The sequence below is a fragment of the Amphiprion ocellaris genome, chromosome 4, assembly GCF_022539595.1.
Source record: "Amphiprion ocellaris isolate individual 3 ecotype Okinawa chromosome 4, ASM2253959v1, whole genome shotgun sequence".
NCBI classification, from domain to species: domain Eukaryota; kingdom Metazoa; phylum Chordata; class Actinopteri; family Pomacentridae; genus Amphiprion; species Amphiprion ocellaris.
The window spans coordinates 18916250-18937103 of NC_072769.1; the positions used below are offsets into that span (position 1 = coordinate 18916250).

Sequence of the window (20854 nt, forward strand, 5' to 3'; positions counted from 1 at the left end):
CTGTGTGGGATGGCATCTGTGCACCTGTTCAGAAAAATGTCTGCATTCGGCTCACGTCAGTCTGTGAAAGGAGGTTAAACAAAAAAAGTCTGTGAGGAGAAAACACCCCAGCCTCATCAGATTCCGCCTCAAGGAACATGTCAGCATATATACTAGGAGGTCAAGGAAATGTAATCTGGATCCTGGAAGTAATTCTGTTTTCAATAGAAAACTTGAAATGTGGCTGACCGGTATGCCCGATAAATAAATGCCTTCTCCACTACAGTCAGGAGAATACAAAAAAAGAAAAAAAGAATATTGCTTTTTTGTTCCATGTAGGGCTGCACAGTGGGTCGGTGGTTAGCACCGTCACCTTGCAGCTGGAAGATCCCTGGTTTGGGTCCCCGGCTTACCGGGATCTTTCTGCATGGAGTTTGCATGTTCTCCCTGTGCATGCGTGAGTTTTCTCCGGGTTCTCCGGCTTCCTCCCACAGTCCAAAAGCATTCTGAGGTTAATTGGTAACTCTAAAATCGTCCGTAGGTGTGAATGTGAGTGTGATTGTCTGTATATGTAGCCCTGTGATAGACTGGTGACTTGTCCAGGGTGTCTCCTGTCTTCACCCTAAAGTTACATGTCCACTAGATCTGTCAATTTCCTGCATCCCATTCATTGTCTATGTGAAACGCACCACGTTGCATGCTGGTTCTGTTATGGTGCATTTTGAGCTGCAATCCAGTGGAGCGGGCCGCAGCTCATTTGCGTAAAATGGACTCGACTTCTACTTTATGCAATTTCAGTGTGGGGTGAGGAGGTCCGATGCATCGCGAAACTTTCGTCAAACGTCTAAACTAGCCGTCGTTAAACTAAAATGAGGACAGATTCAGCAGCTGCACAGCTTATTTCTCGCCTCAAATGCTTTCAGAAATACTTTTCGCTGAAGTGTTTTTGAAATAAAAAAGAAAGTTTGTGGCCGAGGCACCATGTTGGTCCAACGCATCTACCGGACTGAAGCTCAAGCGCTGTTGTGACCAAGTAGTGGCCCACTAGTGATCGCCCACTAAGTGGCCGATTTTCAAATGCGGTGTATTTACATGTGGGAAAAACTGATCAGTAGCAAACATAGCGCAAATCAGCTGGGATAGACTCCAGTCCCCTGCAACCTTAATGACAATTAAACGGTGTATAGATAATGGATGGATGGATGGATGGATGGATGGATGGATGGATGGATGGATGGATGGATGTTACATATAAGCTTTCATCCTTGTATGCAGGGCTATAAATGACACTTGATTCTAAATCCATTGGTAAAAACTGCTTTGATGTTTGGATTGGATGAAAAGAAATAAACTTACATGTTGATGTTTTTTTTTTTTTTGGTTAGTAAGATTGTGTTAGTAACTGTTGGCCAAACAAACCAACATTTTCCTTGCCAGTTTGCTCATTGTTTGTCTAATACAAACAGAGGATTACATTCAATGATTTCAAGTTGAAAGAAGTCTTTCAATCAAACTTTCAACACCCCTTAATTCCCAATATCATGGTTTCTTACATACAGTGTGACTTAACGATGTCTCTTATTTTATCCCTGTAAGTGATAATTTATGGTTGTTAATTTGCATTTTCATACGTGCTAGGCATAATGCTAAAAAAAGACAATGCCCGAGTAATTGCTGCAACATCGGGTTAGTAATAACAGAGGAGATTTGAGTTAATGTCCACCTGTCAACAGCTTTTCTCGCTAGTGGATCACTTGGGCTGGGCTAGATGACAGTCGTGGGCTGTTTCTGTCATGCTTGTGATTGCTGTTGCTGCTTTCGCTTTATAAATAAAGTGACTGGAAGACAGAAGATCTAGTTGGGATGCATGAGGAGGGGAAAAAAGTGGTGAAAAACATCAGTGCAGATAGACCCCTCTCCTACTGAGCTCTCTGTGAATTACATGGTCTGGGATTGCTTTTCTTTTTTGAGTTGGAGCTTGACCAAAACTTTTGACTTTTCTCTGTCAAAATTGTTATGTTTTAGTCTAGAAACAGGCACAGTGGTTGTCCTCACTGCCATTTATATTATTTGTAGGAGTTACATCATAGATTAATTGTGATCCAGCAACTCTGGCATCATGTTGTCATGAAGCAATTTTGTTTAGTGAGTAGTACATTTCAGTCTGAAGGCCTGACCTCAAACACTGCCTCAATAAATACATATTCCTTGTTGAATATTATGCAAGCGGTCATTGTGACAGGAAGACGGTAGAATGCATTATGTTATTTCATACTTGAACGGTGGCAAAGCTGCCTTCAGATCATCCAATTTTTCCCCTACTGTTTCTTCTTTCATTTTTGCTGGTGATGTTTAGCACTTCACACCACCACAAGATACATCCAGTATTTCCTGGATTCCCATGACCCAGAAATCCATCTTGGTGTACCATCAAAAGTAAGACTCAATTCCTAAAATGCATTTTGTGGAGACCGGATCGAGGAGGCTTGTTGGAGGAGCTATAAGAGAGGACACACAGGTGTATCCTGAAAGTCTTTCCCACACTTATGACGTAAAAGAGGCATTGCACACAGCTGGAATATACGAACCATGTCAGGAGCAGGAAATTTTTTTTTCCCCCAATATCTTCACAACTATTCGATATACTGTATTTCTATGATATCTGATAAAGATATCCATGACCCACAGAAGAGAAATACTAAAGATTTGTCTTAATCCCCAAACTTAGTCTTGTGCCACCATTAGGTTGACATATTTCTTTGAGAAAGTATCAGGCACTGTTAGATGAATTACCATAATGTAATATTTACAACTTTTACATCCAAATGCTCGCAGAATTTCCGACTTTCCCATCAGCCTTAGGTGATAGATAGCTGGATAGACAGGGTTAGATAGATAGGATCTGTATCTGGGTGACTGTCTAAGCAACAGGTAGTGTAGTATAATACGTTTTATTGCTACTAGCAATGATAGTAAGCATTATTTTCAACAATGACGCACCCAAAGATCAGCTCTTTAAGTCAATGGTAACTACTTTAGAGGCAACTCAGCTACTCCACACATAGCCGTATTAGGGCAGAAAGAGAAGACTAAATAAAACCTGAAATGAAATTGCATGGGGAGAGAAAATTCTCTTTTGGGACCGATGTTGTCCATTATTGTGATAATGATAAAAGCTGAAACCACAACCATTTGTATCTTTAATTAAGATACCAATTTTTCCTGTTCCCTACACCTATACCAAAACGTTTCTTGAACTCAAGAGAAAGCAAATAAATGTCTTGTTCCTCTTAGCTGTCTGCTGTAAAGTTTAAAGTGAGTCATTTTGCTGGAATATTGACTTAACTTTATATGATGACCATTTGAAGTCCGAGGAAATGTTAAACAATTAGAAACAAGCCTAATGTTGTTTGCGTCATTAGGTTTATACAGAAAGGTTTAGTGTTATCTGCACTGTGTTGCCATTCGCTGTTCTCATTTAACACCCTGTGGCTTTTTGACCTCTGCTCTGTTTGACACATGCTTCATGATTTTCATCTGAAACTGAGTGAATTTAAAGGACTTAAAGTGACCCGGGGAATAAATTTGAAGTCTTACAGTCTTACTTTTCTTCCGGAGACCACATTAAAATGGAAGTGAAACGAAAAGGGAGAAGTTGACTGACAAGTAGTTTGCTTTTCTGCTGTTACCCACTCGTTCCTACGTAGCTTTTCGATTTGACATCGAACTGTGCGGTGACCTTCATCAAACACAGTCTTGTAAGAGTCGAAGCACGGAAAGTCAGTCATACATAGACGTGTCGGCACACACCCACACAAACACAACACATACACAAAGACACACACTTGTGAGACTGACCTCAGTCCCTTTTTTTCTCAGCACATACAATATTAATAACTTTGACGTTGAGCCTGATGCATTTGTTTAAACACATGGATCCACATTATAGCAAAACTTCACAGTGGACATTTGGGGCTCAGAACGTCAGATTCAGATTTTCTGTTCATAACACAGGTTTCTGGCAAAATGATTGCCACACAAGTGGCTGTAATATACAGATTTTTAATTGTGTGCTTTGGCCCAAACTAATCTATTCTGCTTGTTGCTTTTCCTTAGTAGTGGTTTCTTAGTAGCTATTTGACCATAAAGGCCTGATTGGTTCAGTCTCCTCTGAACAGTTAATGTAGAGATGTAGAGACTGGTGCGTAAATGGACGCCGCCGCATGCTTCCACGCAGGATGATTGGAGTGTTTTGACACAAATTGTTGTCCCAAATAGGTATCGCACTGAGATTCTGAAGTTGGCACATGACAACCCGCTTGGTGTTAACAAAACATATGATCGCATTTTGCGGTGTTTTTTCTGGCCTGGTTTGAAGCGCGATGTGCGACAACACTGCAAAACCTGCCATGTGTGTCAAGTTTGTGGAAAACCCAATCAAATAATTCCCCAGTATCCATTACACCCGATTCGGTTGTGGGGGAGCCATTTGAACGCATAATAGTAGACTGTGTTGGCCCTTTTCCGCGCACTAAAAGTGGTAATAAATTTCTTCTGACCATCATGTGCTCTGTGACCCGCTTTCCTGAGGCTATCCCAATGCGTAAAATCACTGCTCCTGCGGTTGCAAAAGCCCTGGTGAAATTCTTCTCTCTGTTTGGGTTGCCTAAGGAAATACAAACTGACCAAGGCTCCAACTTTATGTCACGAGTCTTTGCGCAGGTCATGAAACAGCTGGATATTACTCATCACTATTCTAGCGCTTACCATCCAGAAAGCCAAGGTGCTCTGGAGCGTTTTCACTCCACACTAAAGAGCATGCTCCGGGCATATTGTTTTGAGGTTGAAAAGGACTGGGATGAGGGCGTTCATCTCCTCCTGTTTGCGGCTCGCGAGGTAACTCAGGAGTCTTTGGGGTTTAGTCCAGCGGAGCTGGTGTTCGTGCACACTGTGCGCGGCCCATTAAAACTCCTGCAGGAAAAGTGGCTGGGTGATAATAAACCACAGAATCTCTGTGATTATGTTTCAAACTTTCGTGGTAAACTGCGTGTGAATTAGCGAAGCAAAATATGTCCGGTACTCAGGCTAAAATGAAGCGATGGTTTGATAAAGACGCTAAAAACAGAAGCTTCAGTCCCGGTGACACAGTGTTAGTTTTGTTGCCTGTCCCCGGTTCGGCTCTACAAGCTCGTTACAGCGGTCCTTATGTGGTCAAGGAGAAACTAGGTGATCGAGATTACATTGTAGCCACTCCTGACCGTAAACGACGTAACCGAGTGTGTCATGTAAACATGTTGAAGCCTTACCTCTGCAGGGAATCTACTCGTCCGACTCCTGGCAGTGAAGTGCCCAACACCGTGCTGGCGCTGTCCAGTGCTGAAGCCGCGCTGAGTTCCCAGGTGGCGGAGGAGCTGTCCGGTGCTGGAACCCCCGGGGTGCTGCCTACGGTGGCTGCAGCTGACCTCGAGGACGTGGTGGGTCCGTCCCTAGCTGTGGTCCAAGGCAGACTGCAGAATTCTGCAATGTTGTCTAAACTTTACAAGTGTTTTTTGCACCTCACTGAGTCCCAGCGTGAGGATGTGGTCCAGTTAATTAAATCGAATGTTTCATTGTTTTCTGATGTGCCCACGCAAACTAATGTCCTTGAGCACGATATCGACGTGGGTGATGCTTCTTCGATTAAGCAGCATGCTTATCGGGTAAATCCGGAGAAGCATGCTCGCCTACAAAAACAGGTTGACTGTATGCTGGAGAACGGCATTGCCGAACAGAGCTCCAGCTCGTGGAGTTCACCGTGTCTCCTGTCGGTGAAGTCCGATTCATCTGATCGTTTTTGTACGGACTTCCGTAAATGGTGTCACTAAGCCCGATTGTTACCCACTCCCTCGAATCGATGACTGTGTAGATCATGTCGGCAGTGCTACTTATGTGACAAAGCTAGATCTCCTTAAAGGCTATTGGCAGGTACCTTTGACTTTGCGCGCTAAGGAGATGACTGCGTTTGTCAGCGTGCTTTTGATTGTGTTAAGGCACTGTTATCAAACGCCCCTGTTTTGGCTGCGCCAGTGTTTGACCGTCCGTTCAAATTAGCGGTAGACGCAAGTGACGTAGGAGCCGGTGCTGTCCTCCTCCAGGACGATGAGAATGGTGTCGAGCATCCGATCTCCTACTTCTCAAAGAAATTTAACAGCCATCAGCATGTATATTCCACCATTGAGAAGGAGGCACTTGGTCTAGTTTTGGCCTTATTCCATTTTGAGGTGTATGTCGGCTCCACCTCAGGTCCAGTTATTGTGTATACAGACCACAGTCCCCTGGTTTTCATTCAACAAATGCGGAATAAAAATCAGAGAATCATGCGCTGGTGCTCTCGCTGCAATCGTTTAATCTAGAGGTTAAACATATTAGGGGTGAGACAAATGTGTTGGCAGATGCGTTGTCACGTGTATGTTGCGTGTAGGTTGGGGAGAACCTCCACGCAACATCTTATGGGGGGGTGTTACATGTGGCTGGCTGCTGTGTCTCTCCTCGCTCTCTCTGATCTCCCTCCTCCCTTTATCTGTGTAATTGCAGCACACCTGAGTGCTGTTAGCACTTAGGGAGGAGGAGGGTATTTAGGGAGGCAGGAGAGAGCAGCAGTCAGAGCAGAGATTGGAGAACCTCCCAGCCACACGTCCTCCTGGACAAACGCTTTCCTTTTGTGATTAACATTGTGTTCTTTTCGTTTCAGGTACTTTGGGTATTCCCTCCCCATGCATGTTTAGATTGCTGGGTTTTGTTGTTTTAGTTTGGCTGTAGTTGCTGGTAGTCCTATTTTCACTGTTTTCTTTTGTAGTATTAATTTGTGGTTAGGTAGTTTAGTATGGGGTGGTGACTGGTCCGAGAGCCCATTGCAGGGTTAGCCACGTTCACCACCCCTCTTTTGTTTCTTTTGGCCAGCAGCTACAGCCCTTTTACTTTCACCATTATTTTCATCTTAGTTGATTCACGTTAGTTGAATTAATTGTTAATAAAGTTGGGTTTTTTTCCCCATTCTCACTTTACCTGCCGTGTCTGTCTAGTTTATATGTTGCCGGTCTCTTTGTTTTATTCGAGCCTTGTCAACTTTAAAGAGGCCGTAACAGTCTGCTACTAGAACTCTGTGTGGCATTTATCTGTGCTCTAATCTGAGGTGCTGTTAACTTGCCATTTCTGAGGCTGGTGACTCAGATGATGTTATTCTCAGCAGCAGAGGAGACTCTTGGTCTTCCTTTCCTGGGGCGGTCCTCATGTGAGGCAGTTTGGTCGTAGCGCTTGATGGTTTTTGCGACTGCAAAACCATACAGTCCAAGTTTTTACAATTTTCCAGACTGACTGACCTTCAGTTCTTAAAGTAATGATGGACTGTTGTTTCTCTTTACTTAGCTGATTGGTTCTTGCCATAATATTGATTCTAACAGTTGTCAAATAGGGCTGTCAACTGTGTATCAACCAGACAATCACACGAGACACAACAACACTGATGGTCCCAACCCCATTAAGAAGGCATGATTTGAAATGGTTTTGGTTGACCTGAAATGGTTTTCACTGTGAAGTCATTAAAGCAAAGGGTGGCTACTTTGAGGAATCTAAAATATAAAACATATGTAGAGTTATTTCACAGTTGTTTGGTTTGCTACATAATTCCATATATCTTGCTTCATAGTTTTGATGTCGTCAGTATGTATCTACAATGTAGAAAGCAGTCAAAATAAAGAAAAAACATGGAATGAGAACATGTGTCCAAACTTTTGACTGGTAGTGTAGATCTGCCTATGTGAGACTAGTTGGGATTGACTCACTTTTGGAGCTAATGTCAAGTGGCCCTTCAAGGAACTGCCGGTCTTTAGGACTTATTTTTTTCAGCTCCCAAGGTTGCTTATTTTTTGGACACCACCTGCTCAGCAGCACATGACAGTGTGAACATTGTGGGACATTTTACTGCAGTGTGTTTCCACGAGGAGCTGATGGAGATTAAAATGAAGCAATAAAATGACTGAATGTTAAAATGAATAGGTTTTTGCTATTATCATACTTTGTTAGGTAAAATAAGTCAGTGTTGTGTTTAAGGCTTGTCTTCACGGCCCCCACAAAGCCAAATCATCAGTTGCATGTTTGAAGTGTTTTATATGACACCAAGAATATGAGTCCTATAATCTATACTGTTTAGTTATTCCATTTTTCATCACCAAGTCACATCCTAGATACTGCTCACTATTTCTGCCCTGCTAAATTTTATCACGCTTTGCATTGTAATTTGCATTTAAATGTGTCCAGATGCATCAAAGGGCCTCTTTACTGGCACATATCTGGAGTCATGGCTCCATAGAAGTGCCTGCACCCATGTGAATTGCTCATCCAGATGAAGAGCACAGACTTGTCAATACACTGCTGTACTGTTTCTCTGTATTTAAATTCACCCCCTTGCTCTCTTTATTGTGCTCTCTCTACAACCGGGATCAGCTCAACCGGTTTGAGAGGCTGAATAATGGCTTTGTGAAATTTCCTGCTTGTGGCAGAATGAAAATCTCCTCTGCCATCTCTCCTTTCCTGTTGTCGTATACAAAGCAGCCCGAGCAGGAGAGTATAGGAATAATATTTCTCTTATATTTCAGTTGTGTGAATATGAGGGTGTGACTTGGGGGTAAATGAAACACTCATCACTCTAGATTTATGGACCAGAGATGGCTTCTGCACAGCGCGTCCACGGCTCACTGCCGATGTGGCGTACTAACAGACGGAGGATGCAGGAGACTGCAATGTGCTTTGAGTTAATGGGGTACATACTGCTCTCACAGCAGCAGAAAGGAGACACTTGATTTTGGCTCGAAGGCTTGCTTTGTGAGTTGTTGAAAGATTGTTTTTGCGCTCCCTAGTTGACAATTGGCTAGAAACATGCTGATGAGAGAGTTGAGGGCTTTTCATCTGTGTGCTAGCACCATTACCTGAAATGGCTGGTTGTAAATCATAATTTGAGTAGTTGCAGGGGGAAGTATGTTTACTTACTGACAGCAGAGGAAAGGAAGACATTAGAGTGAAAATTGTTCCAATTGATATTTTTTTAGCAAGTATTCTGACATGTTTTTGTTGTTAAAGTTATGTTCATTGTAGTGAGTTAATATTGACTGGAACCAACCAGTCTTCAAAATAGACTTATTTGGTCCCAGTGAAATTCTGTTGACCACTTTCTTCTCAAGCAGAGCTTCTTTTTTATTTACCCCTTAACTGAGTTTTCAGATGAATTGGCTGCAAAAAACAGTTGCTTTCCACTCTATGCTCAAATGCAATAAGAACTTGTGCTTTTTTTTCTTTCCCTTTTTTTTTTGCAGGGAAAATGTCAAATATCCGTGCCGTCAGGAAGATGCAACAGCTGAATAACTTGGTTGCCATGGTTGCAGAGCTAGCCAGGCCAGGATACACCATTGTGGATTTCTGCAGTGGAACGGTACTTGAATTCATCCATCAGTCCAGCAATGCATGTATATTTATCACTGCCCCTGACCACGGATTCATTAAATCGCTGCTCCATTAGCGACCAGCTGAAAGGAACAAGTCTTCATCTTCTCTCATATTATCCTTTCCCCTTTAAATGCCTTTTGTTGCTGGCTGGTGCACACAAGTAGACTGGTAATTACGCTCATGAAAATGCACTTTCAGAGCAGAGCAGTAGCCAGTGCTACATGGCTAAAGGGTCAGTACTTGGTACAATAGGGCAGTGCTAATCATAACACTATAGATGCCCTCGTTGACGTGTGCTGCTTTCTCCTTTTCTTTGTTCTGTCTCTTAGGGCCACGTAGGGATCGTTCTGGCTCACACACTTCCAGATTGCCAGGTAACGTGCGGTTTTCAGACAAAGTAAACAATGCGGTTACTCTTGACAGGCATTCATCATTGTTTGACATTTTGCATGTTAAGTGAGCTCTATTTTGAATAATGAAGTGATACAATTAATCATTTACTGCATCCTCAGATTAGTGCAGTGTTGTATTAGAACTGATGTGTTTTTATTTAAGAACAGATTTCTTGCAATTTCACGTTACTGTCAATGCCATTAAAATCTGTTTTTGCTGTTATTTTTTCTAAAGCTTTGATTGATTTTTTCAGCTTGTTCCAGGACATACTTCCAGGAAAAACATATAATGCAAGTTTTTTATTTTTTTATTTCTTTATTCAAGGTCATCCTCATAGAGAACAAAGAAGAGTCCTTAGTGAGGGCTCAGAGTCGCAGCACTCAGCTCGGTCTGAAAAACATTGGCTTCATTCAGGCTAATTTGGATTACTTCACTGGACCGTTTCAGATTGGGGTGAGTGCAGCAAGCGATGCTGATTTAAAAAATCAATTTTTTATGTTCGTTTTTTGATGATCCACAGATTCTGTAAGAGAGTCGGGCAACCATTGAAGAATTTGCTAATTTGTAAATTGTAAAACCTCAAATTATTACAAGCAAATGCAATGTAAAATATGTTTGTGGTGGTTTAAAAAACACTAACATTATACCAGAGGCACAAGTGAAATTCAAATCATTTTTCACATTGAGAACAGTCACAGTGTTATCTGTACTGTCATTTTATGCTGCTGTAATTACTGTAATATAGAAGTCACACTTTAATTTCATTTGTTGCAGTGTAATTTGGACTGTTAAACTGTAATCATAATGCATTTTCCCCATTGTAATTTTAAAGAAATTAAGTTGCCTTTCTCGCTTACACAATAACTTTCTCATAGAATAATGGGAAAAAAGGAAAATTTAATTAGCAATAACACTTGGAATGAAAACTCTAAAGCTTAAAAGGCATAATCTCTCTCCCCATTGGAGCACAATCACAGTAGGTTTTGTCCCACTAATTGTGTTGTCGAGCTGTAAGAAAAATGTGTCATCCATGCCATGAAATTACTTATTTATGACTTATTTCATCACTGGAGTGATTGTCCGTTTAGATACTGCTGTAGTTTATCTCATAAGTGTGAGTGATGTTTGAAAGCATTGCTGTTAGAAGTTTCAATCCTTTGACTTTTTTTTGGCTTTAATGACGTATTTTTTTTAAATATTCACTGCATGCATCAATGCAGTGACCTTTTTTTGACTCTAAGGTACAATGTTAATAACAGTGATTATCATAAATGGGAATATTTGTGTAACGTTGCATAAATTACGTGTGACATTCTACCCACGTTTTCAGCGTCTCCACAAGTGTGAATACTGAATGAAAATGTTGGTATATGTTTATATAAGAGTACAACCACACATCACATAGGCAGACATGTCCCTCCCTCATCTTTCTTTACGGAAGCTGAAAATGCCAACATGCAATTATTTTTTGTCAAAATGACTAAGATGGTGTTTAATTTTCTGCAGTGGAGCTTTTAATCAGAACCCTTTTAGTGCCCTGTGATCATGGAAAGGATGTTAATCTGTTTCAGAAGGGTCAAATTATTGGCCTGCATCAAGCAAAGAAAACAACTAAGGAGATTTCGGAAACTACTAAAATCAGGTTAAGAACCGTCCAACACATTATTAAAACCTGAAGGATAGTGGTGAACCATCATCTTCGAGGAACAAATGTGGTCAGAACAAACTCTTAAATGATCGTAGGAAATCAACAGTAGAACTCACAGCTATGTTTAATAGTGGAAGAAAGAACATTTCCACATACACAATGTGAAGGGAACTCAAAGAATTGGGACTAAACAGCTGTAGCTCTAAGAAAACCACTGATCAGAAAAAAAGGCTTCAATTTGCTAGGTAGCATAAAGATTGGACTCTGGAGTAATGAAAGAAGGTCATGTGGTCTGATGAGTCCAGATTTACCCTGTTCCAAAGTGATGGGGGCATCAGGGTAAGAAGAGAGGAGGATGAAGTGATGCACTCATCATGTCTAGTGTCTACCATCCTGTGGGGGTTTAGGGTTATGATCTGGGGTTGGTCAGATTCAGCAACATTATGTTCCCAAAGAATGAGGTCAGCTGACTACCTGAATATACTGAATGACCAGGTCTTTCCATCAATGGAGTTTTTCTTCTCTGATGACATGGACATGTTCTAAGATGACGATGCCAGGATTCATGGGGCTCACATTGTGAATGAGTGGATCAGGGAGCATGAGACGTCATTTTCACACATGGATTGTCCTCCACAGAGTCCAGACCTCAGCCCCATTGAGAGTCTTTGGAATGTGCTGGAGAAGAATTTGTTCAGCGGTTTGACTCTCCCATCATCAATATAAGATCTTGGTAGAAAATTCATGCAACTCTGGACAGAAATAAATGCTGTGACATTGCAGAAGCTTATTGAAATGATGCCACGGTGAATATATGTCGTTCTCAGAGCTAAAGGCGGTCCAGTGAAATGTTAGAGTGTGTGACTTTTTTTGGATGAGCAGTGTAGTATGGCTCGCTTTTCTTTGTTTGTGCTTGTTTACTGTATAAATCTTCCATCCAAACATGCTTTTGGTTTGCTTTATACTCTTTTTGAAGGTTTACAGTAGGAGTCATATTTGGAATGGAACGTGTAATCTTTAAAAAGTGTCTAATAAAAGGGAATCAGCCATTTCAAGTTTTATTCGGGTTTGATGCAAGACACTTGACTTGCCAGGTCACCCTTTTACTTCTTAATTCACCACACATTTTTCACATGGCTTGTGTTGCCTGCCAATACCGCCTGTTTGTGCTTGTTAAGCTTAAGGATCCAACTCAGTAAATGGGTTTAATTCTGCACAGCTACCTGTCATGACAGAATAAATATTTTTACTGGCTTTCAAACTTGGTGCTTGATGAGGCAGACTAAAAAAACAGACTAAAATTTAGCATTTAGTGGAACTCTCCAGCAGATTCAGCACCCCTGCCAGTCCTAGTTAGAACACCTACTTTCATCTGCAGAGCTCTTGACTTCTCAAACCGATAATTACCATCAATTTAGAGCAAATAAGTCCTTGACTATGACTGTTTTTTGGGTGTTTGAATCTGGCTTTGTCACAATGATAGAACAAGAACAGGGTTTTAAAACTGTGACTTCTATGTAGGCGCTCTGAATCAATTTTTCCACACAAGCAACATTTTACTTTTCCATAAAATCTCCAGTATCATCCCTCTCGATTGTGGTGTCGTTATTTATGTGTCTCAGGCCATAGTCCTCCCCCAGACATGCTGGAAAGATCCATCTTCCTGTTGTGTGTCATAGCCCACATTCAGGAAAGCCAGCTGTTCTAGTAGCCTTGCTTTAGCTTTCTCCGGGACAAATAAGTATATATGTGTACCTGCTGTAATTAGAAGTAGTTTTTGTTCCAGCATCGTCGCTCCACTGAGACCCGTTCTATTTGGCAGAAAACAAACAGAGCAGATTTTTATTCTCTACAACATGTGGGTGTGTTTTTGCAGCTTAGCCCGAGAGTTCATACACACACACACACACACACACACACACACACACACACAGATTCCTTTCACGTGATACATTATACATTTATGTCTAAAAAGGTGCTTAAGTTTGCCCTTTTCTGCAGTACTTGAGGTCTGTACTTTGGCTAAGCTTCTTCCTGCATGACACACATATTTCCACCCGAAGGAGCCGCCCATGACATTGATTTTAATCCTGTTATCTATAATACATGCTCCCATTTTTAGTCACATTCATTTAATCAGCCTAATTAAGTTGAGGTGTTCCTAATCTTAGTCAGCGTCTGCTCTTCCTGGCTGAAATTGCATCGGCCCAGGTGTTAAACTTGTAGCGGCACCAGCCTCTACATAGAGTGTAGTCAGCTTTTATCCTTTATCCTGTCAGATAAAATTGAGCCGACAGACTTCAGGGGCAGGAAAAAGTTGTGAAACTTGATTTGGATTTTATTGGATCCAGGTCCATTATTGGTTCTGCTTAAGGGTCTGATTTACCATCGATTCTTGACTTCTTTATGTTTGTGCGAAGAAAAATATACCTGCTGGTATTACTTTAAGGCTTATGTAGACCTTGGTATTGATCAAGTCCCAGATGGCAGACTTTATTAGGGGTTATTCCACTGCTGATATCATTCAAGGATATTGTTTTTTTGTTGTTGCTGATTGTTATGTTGCTTTTAAAAGACTTTAAGGTTGAGTCTGCTCATCTCCCGTGAAAAGCGCCACTGCGTCCTCATGTGACAGAAGAAAAGTCTTTAATTCTCTGTAATCAGACTTTATTCTAGTCTCCGCGACACAAGAATTCTTATTTGAGTATATACACGAACACAAAATACAGATTGTTGAGACTCTGTTGGTATTTTTGTTTGCTTTTATTGTCAGGTAATATTAAGCATTATATAACAAAATGAGAGTTTAATTCTCTAACACGCCAAAGAAACCCCAGAAGTTTTTAAAGCATTTCTCTCTGCACCAAAAAGCAAGACAAACTGGCAATACAATTTTGCAGGAAGGGTTGATTACGCATTAGTTAGCTGTATTGCAAGAACTTGTTCTGTCTCAGGCCCGGATAGACCAGGAGAGGGATGTAATTGCTTTCATAAGAGTGAATAATGAAGCCTCATTATTTCTGTGATGTGACTGCTGAGAGAAAGATACAGAAAGAAAAAGCTTTTGTGCTCAGAAAAAGATAGATCAATATAGGACATATCTGTACAAGTGGTCCTGTGTTTGTTGCATATTAATTCAGGATTTCTTCTTCTTCCAGACTGTTTGTGCAGAAGTAATGCTTACAGAATATGTTGGGGATAAAATAGAGTTGTAGAATAGTTTTAAATTAGCCTTACATACATTTTCCACCTTGTATTATGAATTTTTAATTAGTAGCACACAGAGCATATTGGCTGTAGCAATTCTTTATCAATACTGCTCAAACAGAGAGGCTTTCTTTCTACATCAAAACTTGAAAATGCATAGTTATTTATGCATACATATCAGATTTTTTATTTATTTTAGTTGTGTATGTTTCTTTTACTTGAATGGCTTTGTGTTGGCGTTAAATCAAGGCTAAAGGTTATAAAATGTAATTAGGATTTACCACAGCATGACTAATGTACAACATTAAGTAGCTGGGTAAGAGTGATGGTGTTACGTTGTTAATCATTTTTCCTTTAGATGTGGGGGGTTGTAACATCACGCAATCTTTGATAGCCACTCCTCCTCCTAATCAGCAGTCTGAAACTGTCAGTTGAAAGAGTATACGGCTTTTCCCTGATGACATGAATAAATGCAAGATTAGGTGTCAAATAGATGCAAGGCCACAGAGGTAATTGATGTTAATTCCACAATTTTCCGTTTCTGCTTATTCTTTCATGCACAGAGTCTCATTTAGTAACTTCATGTTTAAATCAATACACATCTTTCTCAAGTGGAATGAATGATTTTTTTTCTTTACATATTCAGAGACCAAACCTGTCCTAGTTTCATGTAGAGTTGTTTATTGTTTACAAGAAAAATGAACAAAACTGAATTCTTGACAGTTTCAATATGTCACTTTTCAACATTGTCGGTGTCAAAGTCAACAAATAACAGAGAATGTGTTCAAAACTGAACAAAACATAAATAAACTATCACATCATCAAATTATACACTGCTCAAAAGAATTAAAGGAACACTTTAAAAACATCATTTTTCAATGGGGGGAAAAAACTAACTGGATATTTACATTGGTATGGACCGAATAATGTGTTAGGAATGAAAAGATGCCATATTGTTTGATGGAAATGAAAATTAGCAACCTACAGAGGGCTGAATTCAAGACACTTCAAAACTCAAAGTGAAAAACTGATGTGGCAGGCTAGTCCATCATGTTGAAATTCCTTGGCAGCAACTCAAAATGGTACTCGGTAGTTTGTATGGCCTCCATGTGCTTGTATGCAGCCTGTTAATGTCGGGGCAAGCTCTGAATGAGACGATGGATGGTGTCCTGAGGTATCTCCTCCCAGATCTGGACCAGGGCATCACTGAGCTCCTGGACAGTCTGAGGAGCAACCTGGTGGTGTCGGATGGACCAAAACATAATGTTCCAAAGGTGTTCTATTGGATTCAGGTCAGGCGAGCGTGGGGGCCGACTAATGGTATCAATTCCTTCATCCTCCAGGAACTGCCTGCATGCTCTTGCCACATGAGGTCAGGCATTGTCGTGCACCAGGAGGAACCCAGGACCACTGCACCAGCGTAGGGTCTGACAATCGGTCCAAGAATTTATCCTGATACCCAATAGCAGTCAGAGTGCTGCTGTCCAGCCTGTAGAGGTCTGTACGTTCCTCCATGGATATGCCTCCCCAGACCATCACTGACCCACCACCAAACCGGTCATGCTAAACCATGTTACAGGCAGCATAACGTTCTCCACGGCTTCTCCAGACCCTTTCATGTCTGTCACATGTGCTCAGGGTGAATCTGCTCTCATCTGTGAAAAGCACAGAGCACCAGTGGTGGATCTGCCAATTCCTGTGATCTATGGCAAATGCCAACTGAGCTCCACGGTGCCGGTCAGCGAGCACAGGGTCCACTAGAGGACATCGGGCCCCTCAGACCTTCCTCATGAAGTCTGTTTCTGATTGTTTGGTCAGAGTCATTTTCACCAGTGGTCTGCTGGAGGTCATTTTGTAGGGCCATAGCAGTGCTCATCCTGTTCCTCCTTGCACAAAGGAGCAGATACCCGTCCTGCTGATGGGTTGAGGATTTTCTACAGTCCTGTCCAGCTCTCCTAGACTAACTGCCTGTCTCCTGGAACCTCCTCCATGCTCTTGAGAATGTGCTGGGAGACACAGCAAACCTTCTGGCAATGGCACGTATTGATGTGCCATCCTGGAGGAGTTGGACTGCTTGTGTAACCTCTGTAGGGTCCAGGTATCTTCTCATGATACCAGTAGTGACACTGACCCTAGCCAAATGTAAAATTAGTGAAAAACAGTCAGAAATCATTAGGTGGGAAAAAATGTCAGTGGCCTTCATGTGTAAAACCATTCCTGTTTTGAGGGGTTGTCTCATTGTTACCCCTCTAGTGCACCTGTTGTTAATTGCATGAACACCAAAGCAGCTGAAACTGATTAAAAAACACCTCTGTTACTTACTTGACAAGATGAGTTTCCCACTTGTATAATTGACTTTATGCAATACTCAGATTAAAAAGTGTTCCTGTAATTTTTTTGAGCAGTGTATTTAGTAGTCCTGCCATTAGCATGCAGTAGAGCTCTAATCCTGGCTGGCATGTTCCCCACAAGCCTTTCACACTGTTGAGGGGTAATCTGGTCCCATTATTCTTGAATTAATGGTTTTAATTCTTCTAAATTCTTTGGTTTACACTTTGAAACAGACCTATTGATAATCCACCACAGATTTTCAATGAGGCTCATGACCAGGGATTGAGCTGGCCACTCTAAGACCTGGATCCTGTGCTCCTGCAGCCAAGTTCTACTGGCCCTGGATGTGTTCAAGGAGCATTATCTTGTTGAAGCATCCAGTTTTGACCTTGACAGAACAGTACATGTGTAGAAGGGAGCATGTGTTTTTGGAGAATGGCACAATACATGACAGAGTTAAATGTGCCATCACAGACAGTGACATGCCCAACAGCAGCAGCATTCATGCATCCCCAAACCATGATACTGCCTCCACCATGCTTGACAGTAGGTGCTGTACATGCTGGAGATAATGTTTCACCTGGCCTTCTGTGTATCCTCACATTAGCAGGAGGTAGATAAAGCTGGAAACTGGACTCATCTGAAGACAGAATCTTCTTCCAGTTCCTGGTTGTTCAGTTCTTGTGTGCTTGGGCCCAACAACGCCGGGCTAACCTCTGTCTCTCATTGATCAGGGGCTTCTTGACAGCCTTGTAGGACCTTAAGCCATGATCTAAAAGTCGGCCACATACAGTGCAGGTGGAGCACTGGACACCAGTTTGGTTTGACCACTGCCGCTGAAGCTCCTCTAATGTCATTCAGAGGTTTTCCTGCACATGTGGATCAGGATGCAGTCATTTCTTGCTGAAGAAACCCTTGAACGCCCAGATCTTGGCTTGTCTTCCAGATGTTGGTTCATCTGTATTTCTGCAGAGTGGATCCAACTACTGAAGGACTGCATCTGCACTTCCTGGCTATCTGGCAGCAGCTGCACCCTTCCTGGCTGAGAATCTGTATCTTCAGGCATGTTTCCTGCGTTAGGTTCCTTGTTTTACCCATTTTTGTCTCTGAAGAACTTTCAAATGTGCTGCTTTATATAGACACGAAGCATGGCAACAAAAATTGTGTCTTTTAATAAAAAGCACGACCTTCATTAGTGAATCACTGGTACTAAAATGACCCAATACTCAAAATTTTTTATGTATTTTTGTGGAAATAATCAATTCTAAGTTTTTAATGGCTTTTTTAAGGATTTGTTTAGTATTTTGGCTGTGACTGTACTAAAAGAAATTGCACTTGAAGACCTAAGAGTGATTCTTAATGCAGTATTTCACAAATGCATGGGGTGTCTGAAAACGTTTTTCAACCACTGTATTTCCATACGGAGACTGAAATCACAAAGTGCAACTTCCACGGAGAGCTGAAGCTCCTCTGAGAAATGTACCCCCCGTCCGGACACCGCAGTGACTTTATGAGTTGGTTTGGCTTGTGCTGTATCTTCCCTTGCCCATGTGTGGAGTTTGAGCCAGTGTTGGCTCCGTCGTGGCCTGATCAGCTGTGAACTTCTGCTCCATGGCACTGCTGTCACGGCAACATGTAGTCGATTCAGACTCACAGACGCCAATTGACAACTTCTTGGAAAAGAAGAATAGCATTTTAAGCTGGTTGTTCGAGTTTGATGGCGTAATTTTAGCAAGTCTCAGTAGCTATTGTTGCACCAGACTGTTGATAATGCATTTTATCTGCACCATTAACAGAGAATCTATTTAGCAAGTGTACGCTTGAGAGGAAATCATCTATGTTGCCACTGTACTTTGGATATATTAAAGTCATTGCCTTTGAGGAGTCATAATGTGTTTTTGCAGATGGACTGAGCAAGAAAGATGGCTGGAACACAGACAGACTTCAGTACTGGCTCTTCTATTCCCTGTCTGCCGTCCAATATATATAACCATGCCATTACTAATGCATAGCTAGGTGTTCATCACCACGCACAGTTTACCCACTCAGTGGGAATCCTGATGCATTCGTGCCTCTGCTCCTAAAGCACTAATACATTTTGTTTGCTCTAACTCCCAGACTCTGCACCTTAGAGAGCACAGGTGTATTTAATAGCAGCAGCCATTATAAGGTAATCAATTAGATTGAGTGCGTGCTCTCAAGTCTCACAGTTTTGGTCTTGCTGTTGCACAGAGGTTTTCAAGAACACTTAGATTTTAGCTGTGAAAGCGTCACATTTTTTTGTCTTTTGTTTCAATTCAGGTTGCCCTCCACGCATGTGGCGTTGCAACAGATATGGTGATGGAGCACTGTATCCAGGCAGGAGCTGCCTTTGTCATTAGTCCTTGTTGCTACGGCTTCATCCAGAACGCCGTCAAGTTCAAGTTTCCCAAGAGGTTTGTATCTGCTCACAGCTAGCTCAGTCCAGCTGTTTCTGACACTGTTGTTTTCTTGTTAAAGTAATGCTGCCTCTCCTCTCTCTCATTCTCTCTTGGTGATTTTTATTTTTCCAGTTTCTCTTTATGACTCCGGCTCTCTATCACTTTCACACTCATTCTCTCTGTCTTCTCACATGCAGTCTTTATCTCCTGTCACTGCTTTTTGTTCACCTCCTGTCTCTTATCATCACCACTGACAATATGAGACAGCGGTGTCACATCACCTTCACAGTGGGGTCCGCCCCTCACATTTTCAGCCTTGTACTGTCGGCAACTGAGAAAAGGCTTCTTTATGTGGAGACTGGCAAGGATATTACAGATAGACCGGCAGGAAAATCTAGTTTATGGTACAGAAAGAAATATTACTCTTGATATAATAACTTGAATATGTGGAACAGAGAATTAATCATTTAATACAAAAGACCTGTTGATTTTGCAGGCTGGAATAAGATGCTGTTTGAATAGAAACGGAAGATAAACGTGCTCCAGAGAAAGGAAAATGATAGGTTGTACTTAAATGCTATTGGTTCCACTGCTATGTTGACTAATGGGACTCTGACGACTTAAGTTTAATAATGAGGTAGTTTGCAGCTAAAACTGCTTTCAGAGACTGATTGCTACAGAACTAAGCTATTGTGTGGGAATGTTGTTGTAGCAACAACTTTGATCACTCACAAATTAAGGTAGCGACACTCATTATAATTGTGTTGTTGGGTCTAGTCTGTTCCAGTCTTGAGGGCAACAGTATACAATATTTAGGAATTCAAATTCTTCTTAGATTTTTTTAAATGTCCATCATTCATTAGAATATTATTTTAACTATGCAAATGGTGCTGATGTATACCTGGAGTAAATAAAAAAGTATTATTATTTTTATTATTGTGATCAGGGCATCACACTGTCAGGACACCAGCTCTCTGCAGATTTCTTATTGCCCCTGATCGCTTGATCTACTATTCCATCCAAGATATGCTGACATTTCTTGCTTTGTTTTTGTGTGTCAGCCTCTGTTTTGCCACAGAAACATGCAGGACTTTCTGTTCTTGCAGGATTTCAAGGGTTGCAACTCTAGTCACAGACTGCCAGTTCAATGTTGTCTCAGTATTTACTGACTCATTCATTTTATGCTAGTTTCTGACTGTCAGTACTTATAGTAACTCTCTTGATTGAAGACATCATGTAAAGGGTGTCTAGACTTTAGTGGGTTTCAGTAGACATTTCTGATAATGTTATAGACTTTAACTGTATAGACTGTTCTTATTTACAAGACTGTAATAAGAACATTTCCTGTTTTGATTTTGTTTCAGGCACGGATGCACATATAGATATGCAGAAGCGTAGA

General features: G+C 41.4%; 1 protein-coding gene across 1 annotated transcript in view; it reads left to right on the top strand.

Annotated features, from left to right (window-relative positions):
• The first annotated feature begins 9304 nt into the window (after positions 1-9304).
• The window catches only part of LOC129348654 (glutathione S-transferase C-terminal domain-containing protein-like), a 30625-nt gene continuing 19075 nt past the window's right edge, over positions 9305-20854 (top strand). Inside the window, exons 1-4 of the mRNA XM_055009555.1 lie at positions 9305-9442; positions 9786-9830; positions 10174-10302; positions 19337-19470. Coding sequence (XP_054865530.1) covers positions 9332-9442; positions 9786-9830; positions 10174-10302; positions 19337-19470 — 419 coding nt within the window. The 5' untranslated portion in view covers positions 9305-9331. The remainder of the gene's footprint in view (positions 9443-9785; positions 9831-10173; positions 10303-19336; positions 19471-20854) is intronic.